General features: G+C 38.8%; 1 protein-coding gene across 3 annotated transcripts in view; it reads left to right on the top strand.

The window, feature by feature from the left end:
• Positions 1-347: 347 nt before the first annotated feature.
• Positions 348-7,428, top strand: part of pign (phosphatidylinositol glycan anchor biosynthesis, class N) — an 8,851-nt gene continuing 1,770 nt past the window's right edge. The window contains exons 1-26 of one of the 3 annotated variants that reach the window (XM_017031649.2): positions 348-593; positions 820-932; positions 1,087-1,353; positions 1,454-1,575; positions 1,685-1,783; positions 1,985-2,091; positions 2,376-2,500; positions 2,579-2,709; positions 2,795-2,914; positions 2,996-3,036; positions 3,130-3,189; positions 3,319-3,411; positions 3,520-3,575; positions 3,888-3,966; positions 4,070-4,246; positions 4,359-4,498; positions 4,760-4,856; positions 4,985-5,077; positions 5,371-5,462; positions 5,709-5,814; positions 5,898-6,006; positions 6,125-6,227; positions 6,328-6,430; positions 6,674-6,760; positions 6,861-6,916; positions 7,155-7,230. In XM_017031649.2, the coding sequence (XP_016887138.1) occupies positions 1,133-1,353; positions 1,454-1,575; positions 1,685-1,783; positions 1,985-2,091; positions 2,376-2,500; positions 2,579-2,709; positions 2,795-2,914; positions 2,996-3,036; positions 3,130-3,189; positions 3,319-3,411; positions 3,520-3,575; positions 3,888-3,966; positions 4,070-4,246; positions 4,359-4,498; positions 4,760-4,856; positions 4,985-5,077; positions 5,371-5,462; positions 5,709-5,814; positions 5,898-6,006; positions 6,125-6,227; positions 6,328-6,430; positions 6,674-6,760; positions 6,861-6,916; positions 7,155-7,230 (2,493 nt within the window). In that variant the 5' untranslated portion in view covers positions 348-593; positions 820-932; positions 1,087-1,132. The remainder of the gene's footprint in view (positions 594-819; positions 933-1,086; positions 1,354-1,453; positions 1,576-1,684; positions 1,784-1,984; positions 2,092-2,375; positions 2,501-2,578; positions 2,710-2,794; positions 2,915-2,995; positions 3,037-3,129; positions 3,190-3,318; positions 3,412-3,519; positions 3,576-3,887; positions 3,967-4,069; positions 4,247-4,358; positions 4,499-4,759; positions 4,857-4,984; positions 5,078-5,370; positions 5,463-5,708; positions 5,815-5,897; positions 6,007-6,124; positions 6,228-6,327; positions 6,431-6,673; positions 6,761-6,860; positions 6,917-7,154; positions 7,231-7,428) is intronic. The other 2 variants (XM_017031650.2, XM_008307454.3) reach the window with 2 other exon arrangements.

A 7,428-nucleotide genomic window follows, 5' to 3' on the forward strand; every position in this document is an offset into this window, starting at 1 on the left:
GATTCCAGGTGATGTACCATTTAGGCCCACCTCTTTTGATATTCTAATAGGTGATTGGACACGGATCGGATACGGAAAGGGAAACTGGGCAGGGCACATTAGACAACACCATAAGAAAACAATAATCCAGCTAATATACAATACTAGCAAATGTGATGTCACAAAACAAATTATTCATACGACCTGCTCCGTAATAAAATGATAATGTTGAAAATAAATTACACCAGACCCTTGGAAAGAAGCCGTTGAAGAATGCTCGCTGACAGATAACTATTTGACTACATTACCCAGAATCCCCCTCCAACTAGAGTCAAGGGTCAACACCAGTGACAACAAGGAAGTGACTCTCACAGTGCCACTGTTTTTCAGTATGTGAGAGTAAGTTTATTAAAAGCACGCACCTAAATTACTAAATAAAAAGACGTTCATCTCCTGGACTCTTTGTTATACCTGGTATTTCACGGACACAGTATGGGAAATAGATCAGCGTACAATTCGTGAAACAGAAGCAACTTGTTTTGATTTTCCATTCATTCATTAATGGGACATTGTTCTCCAGCTCTACGGTCGGATTTTTCTGACGTAATATTCTGGTAAGACTTGATTCTCTTCGTTTACACATCCATTGTTGTTTTCTGCGTCAAGCTACTAGTACAAATGCCATTAAAATTAAATGAAAAGAATTCTAAAAGTGGTTGTAATAGCAGGAGTAATCCAAGAAGCTTTCAGAGTTATGAAATGAAAAACCATAATAAACAAAAATCTACGCATTAAGTCATGAAGACTTAAAGATAATGTTGTGTTGCATAAATACTACAGGACATATTCTGGCTCCAATTGTCTCTTTACTAAAGAGCCGCTGAAGGGATATGGGGAAATCAACCAATAAACAGAATAAATAAACGTTTCTGGTGCTCACCTGTAAGTTTCGGGTGAGTATGTGAACGTTTCAGGTACACAACAAAATTATTAAATGTAAAATAACAAGGTCCGTGCTTTTTCTTTAAATACTACCACTGCCTTTAAATCCTGCCTAATGTCTTCCATTTTCTTTAGCTAACGCCATTATCCTGTCTTTCTTTTTAGAAGACGGTTCTGCCGGCCTACCTCAATGTGACCACTCCAAAGCAAGATGATCACCTTCTTTCTGATTGGACTGTTAGTCCACGTGGTCTTCTTTATTTCTATTTTCGACATTTACTTCACCTCTCCCTTGGTCCATGGTATGACACCCCAGATTACACCACTAGCACCACCTGCATCCAGACTAGTATTGATGGTTGCCGACGGCCTCAGAGCAGATAGTCTGTTCACTGTGCTCCCCGATGGCTCCTCCAGGACACCATACCTGAGGTTGACTAACTTGTGAAGCTTTCATTGTAGGTCTTTCAATGAATTTGTTTACAAATTCTAAGTTGTTTTTTCTTTATATAAATTTGTTTCCAAATGCAAGGCGTGTGATAGAGGAGAGGGGAACCTGGGGTGTGTCGCACACACGTGTGCCCACTGAGTCCCGACCTGGCCATGTTGCTCTCATAGCTGGCTTCTATGAGGATGTCAGTGCTGTTGCCAAAGGTAACTATGCCTTTAATACATATAGGCCCAACCTAGTGATCGCTGGGAGTGTTTCACCTTTATTAATGTTGTTTTGATAATGTATTATCCTTTTTGTGTTTGAAACCAGGTTGGAAGGAGAATCCTGTTGAGTTTGACTCAGTTTTTAATGAGAGCAGGCACACATGGTGCTGGGGTAGCCCTGACATTCTGCCTATGTTTGCAAAAGGTAGATTTGCATACACATATTTACTTTAATGTCTAATAGTTTCAAATAAATGATTGAAAATGGCAATTGTCACCAAAACCAAATGTAACTGAGCAATAGCACCATGTCTGAGGTTACAGATAATAAAAAACACAGTTATTGACTTAATTTTACTTACAAAAGGTACTACTAATGAATAAAAACCTCTTATGTGCCTTTTAGGTGCCACTGGTGACCATGTCTACACCTACACATACCCAGCAGAGGAGGAGGATTTTGCCTCCACAGACGCCTCCAGGCTTGACAGTTGGGTGTTCACCCAAGTCAAAGTAAATTTTATTGTTGTTAAATTACTAATAATAGCATTGTTCACTTTTTGTCAACTGTAATACTGTTTTAATTACTTCCTTCCAACCCAGCTCCTGTAATAAAAAGTTGATAATATAATTTTGAAGCCATTTCTATATTTGTTAACAGAATCCTAAGATGCAGTTATTTAAAATAAATAACTTATAAATAAATTTAAGTAAAAAATGTCTTGCATTTTTCTTTCTATCAAAGTGTAAAACACTGTAAAATCATGAAATTACTTTTATTTTTCTTTTCGTATCAGTCATTCCTTGAGTCAGCAAAGTCCAATTCAACTCTTAGGGCGCGTCTTCTCCAGGATAAAAATGTTTTTTTTCTGCATCTGCTGGGTATAGACACCAATGGTCATGCTCACAGGCCAATGTCAAAGTAAGAAACACATTTAAAGATTTTTTTGTTATTAGTTATACAAGTGTCTTGTACTTAACTGTTGTGTTTTGTGCTCAGGGAGTACCTTGACAATATTGGTCTCGTAGACGCTGGTGTCGCTGAGTTGGTGTCTCTGGTGGAAGACTTCTTTGGTCACGATGGTCAAACAACCTATGTGTTTACCTCTGATCACGGCATGACAAACTGGGGTAAGGCTGGTAAAATGATCAGAGTTGAGCATTTGTTTAAATTAATGTGTGACCGTTTGGCTTTGTTCATGTTTTCTTTTCGCAGGATCACATGGTGCGGGCCATCCATCTGAAACACTTACCCCTTTAGTTGTATGGGGGGCTGGAGTTAATAATGCAGTTAAAGTCACTGAGCCTCAACAGTTCACTGACAGATCTTTACAAGGTGCTAACACTTGCACTGAATTTCCACCTTCACTTAATTCTTCTACAAAATAATCAAAAGGGATTTACAATTTTTTTACAGATTGGAAACTCGAGCACATCCGTAGAGTCGATGTCAATCAGGTAACAGTCTTTGTTATTGATAATCTGTTCAAAAAGCAGTGACGTAACAGCAAGCTGATGCAGATGCAAACTGATTGTTTCTGGTTTCTGTAGGCTGACATCGCTCCCCTCATGTCCTCTCTCATTGGTGTCCCGATTCCTGTCAACTCAGTTGTAAGTTTGGAAATCACAAGTCAACAAAAATAACAAACAGTAGTTCTAAATTTAGCACACTCATGTTGAAATATAGCACTAGAGTTTTTATAACCTTTGTTTTTGTTTGTTTGTCTTTTGAAACTTCAGGGCGTGTTGCCTCTTCTCTACCTCAACAACAGTGCCCTGTTCAAAGCAGAGAGCATGTACACAAACGCTATTCAAGTACTCGAGCAGTTCAAGGTGAAACATTATTCATTTGTGCCAGATTCATATTTAACTTTGAATCATATCTTAGTTCTGTGTATAAAACACATAAGGTCATTGACAACTACTACACTGTTTGTGTAGATCAAAATGATGCAGAAAAAGGAGACGACCTTATCCTTTCTCTTCACCCCATATCTGTAAGTACTGACTGTGAAGCAGTCCTATTGGACGGTGTTCCAGATTACTTTGCAGTGCAAGTATTCACTCATTACCCCTTGAAGGTAAAGAACAGGACTGTTGCACAGGTGTGCAAAGAATCCAGCTGTATTTTAAGCCTTTATTTTTTTGCACCAAATCATGTTTCTAAAATTCTATTATTATTATTATTATTATTATTTATGGTTGTGTATATGTGGACATTCTGGATTATATGCCTGCGAGAGGACAATTTCTTTATCATTATTTTCATGCCATCTACAGTTATTGCTTTTTTCATTTTTTTTTTCTAGACAATTGACTGACATAAAACAAGCAGAGTTTATACATGACGCCAAAAAGCTGATTCAGCTGGAAGAGTATGAAAAAGCTGTGAGTACTGAATAAACTGTGTGTACATAAGCACCTGTTAACATTGGTATCTGTATTGTTACTCTCCTTCTAACCCAGATTTTTCTACTTTTATCCGTTTCAGATTTCTCTTTGCCAGTCTCTCATATCCCATGCCCTGGAGGGCCTGGTTTACTACCACACCTATGACAGGTTCTTCCTAGGTTGCAGTGTGGTGCTGGGATTTGTGGGTTGGACCTCATATGTGATTGTAGTAATACTGAAGACTCACGCCAGCCTAATACGACAACCAGGTCACCAGGTCGGAGCGTACAATGTTATTCCTAGTCAACGTTCGCATTTAAGATCTTTTACATACTAAACATGTATTTAAATATTCTTCCAGCAGACTCAACATGTGTTTGCATTTGCAGATTCCCAGCCGTACCCTGAAGAGGCTATGTGTGGGTGTGACAGTGGGGATCACTGGGTTCCTCCTTATTCAAAGAAGCCCACTTACCTACTATATTTACTGCCTGCTGCCTGTCCCTGTCTGGTACTCTGTTCTGAAAGAGTGAGTGATGACAGATGTTAGACAAAACACACCACCACACACACTCGTGTGCACACACTCAGTGGGCATGGTTAAATAATCGGACAGTCTAATTATCCCAGTGCTTTTATCTACAGCAGCCTCACGTTTTTTCACATCTGTTAAAACTCCTGTGAAATGCAAATCACTCTTTGAAGTGTTGTTTGTACATTGTGTGTAAATGGATCAAAGCATCATATTACACAAGACATGGTAATTGCATTGCATTATGATCCGTTGTAGATGTGGTACTCTGATGGATTTGAAGTCGCTGCCTTCTCTTCCGCTGTGGAAATGTTTTGGTTATTTTGTGCTGGTGGCTTTTGGAGTCGAGTTGTTGGTGAGTGACTGTTGTGATGTCATCATTATTGATGATTCCTATAATAACTCGAAATACATTAATACAAAGGACTCGTTTTATGTATGAGGAGAATACTGTCCTACAAATGATGCCTTTGCTGCCCCCAGGTGGTGAGTTTCTTCCATCGCGCAGTGTTGACTGCAGGCCTGGCCATTCTTTCTGTATGCCCCATCCTCTCAGGGCTTTTTATCAAAGCTAAGGTAACTACATCAACGAAGCTGGGTTTGTACGAGGGAAGTTAAGTTATTGCACACATAGGACGATTTTATAGCTTAAAAACACTTGGTAGTTGAGTGTTTTTTTTATTGTAGGTTTTTTTATTGTTGTTAACTTACATTTCTGAGTGTCTCTTTATTTTAATATGGAGTAATTAGGTAGTGGAAAATAAAATTACTAATTTAAGTTTTGTTTAAGTATGATTATTTAAGGAAGTGACACAAATGCGGTTTTTAACTTCATAGATTTTTTAAAACCTGTTTCTGTCCACATGTAGGCGTGCTCAGTGAGTTGGTTTGTGGGCTGCGTGCTTTTGGCTTTCTTCCCTCTGATGCCCGTTGTGGGTAGGGACCCTGTCATACATCTGGTGTGAGTATTTGCGTACATTTATCAGAAAAGCAAATCAAAACCACAAAAACAGTTAGGTCAGTCATAGAGAGGTTTTTCCATTTACTTATGAAATAAGGAGCTTTTCAAAGTAATTCTTTGGTGTAAATATTAAATATCAGATAGATTGAATCAATTTTAGCTTTGTTTAAGAAAACAGCAATAAAAATATACTGTCATGTTGTTAGTACTGTATTCGTAACAAAAGTCTCACTTCTCTTTTATCAGTACATGTTCAGGTCTACTCACCCTACTGACGTCAGCATGTTACCTCTGGTCATCACAGCAGAGAAACTCACTGCGACCTGGTGACAGAAGGCAGTTAATTATGCAGGTAACTTTATCACAAATATCTGTGACTTGTGGTACTGGTTTATTTTTTTTTTATTCAAAACAATTACCTGTAAAACTCAACAGATGCTGCACGTAGCTGTCTGTGCATACGTGCCATCGCTCACACACTCCAGTCTGCAGCAGAAACAGGGTCTGCCTCTTCTCAACCAGATCATCAGCTGGTCCACGTTAGGTAGGTGGACAGGAGTAACGAGACCACGATACCACAAGGCCAAATATTGCACATTGCATCGGGTCACGTTAGGGTTTTTTATGTGATACATTTTTTCTCATTTTGGCCTAAATTTGAGGGTCTTCAATGGTGGTTCCGTTGTTAAGCTCCACTCGACTTTTCCATCGACTCCTCAGCATATTCCTCTCACTCACTGCCACATACCTGCTGCTCAGCACTGGGTGAGACATATACAGTAAAACCTCAAAGAGTTGCCCTGTCTTTAGATTGTCTACAGGTTTCTACTCTGTCTCTGATGTGTGTGTGTTTTATTTCTCCCAGGTCAGAGGCCTTGTTTCCACCTGTACTATCCTGGCTGATGTTTACGTGGATCCACATTGAACAAGAAGCTATGCTTTCACAGGGTGTCTCCAGCAGACAAGATGTATGTTTTAGAGACTGTGTGGATTGTATGGTATTAGAATCAAAACTCACATCCAATTATTTTGGTTATTTTACTCCTCCCTTCAATGTAAATCTAACACCTAACACATAATAAATCTGCAATCTGTACAGCTGGTTTAAAGAGCTTAAGATATAGCAGCATTATTTTGTGTTGGGTCGTGTCATGGAATGGGTGAATACATACTGTATGATAAAATGTGTGTTTACTTTCTTCTCCTTTCAGCTCTACACCATTGATTTCTCTGCAAACATTGACATCGCCAAGATCCGAAATCTGAAGTTGGATGACATCAGAAGATCTTACTTTTTTGTATCCTCACGGCAACAATGGTCATAAATAGACTTTTTCTTTTCTTTAATTGTGTCACGTAGATCTTTTTAGTGCTTTCCTTGAACATACAATTTTCCAGGTATTTTTTATCATCACAGCTTTCTTTGGCACTGGAAACATAGCTTCTATTAACAGGTATGGCCTGGACTTTATATATAGCACAAAGAGAAAATACATGGTGTCAGTATGTACTGTTGCACCTCAACAGTACATACAGACAACATGTGTGACTTAGGGGAAACTCAACATAAGAAAAAATAAGAAAAAGCGTATTATAGGCCTATACCATCTTAAAATGAACTCATCATAATTGTGAGTGTTCTAGTTTCTCCTCTCCTGGTCATTTACTTGATGCTTTCCCTTTGTAATACAGCTTTGACCCAGCGTCGGTTTATTGTTTCCTGACCATCTTCAACCCCTTCATCATGGGAGGACTGATGATGTGGAAGGTGCTGTTTTGCAGTTGATGCTTTCAGTTGTCGTGTATGACTAGACCTGAACGCTTCCTGTCACTGCCTGCTTTCAGTCAGCCTAAGAAGCAGAAGTGATCTGTCAGATCGTGCTTTTAGAATGATAACTACATGTTTTAAAGAAGTTAGGGGTTCTCTCTTATGTTCCTAGTTTGTGTATTTTTACCTGATGGTTAT

The sequence above is a fragment of the Cynoglossus semilaevis genome, chromosome 3, assembly GCF_000523025.1.
Source record: "Cynoglossus semilaevis isolate Cse_v1.0 chromosome 3, Cse_v1.0, whole genome shotgun sequence".
NCBI classification, from domain to species: Eukaryota; Metazoa; Chordata; class Actinopteri; order Pleuronectiformes; family Cynoglossidae; genus Cynoglossus; species Cynoglossus semilaevis.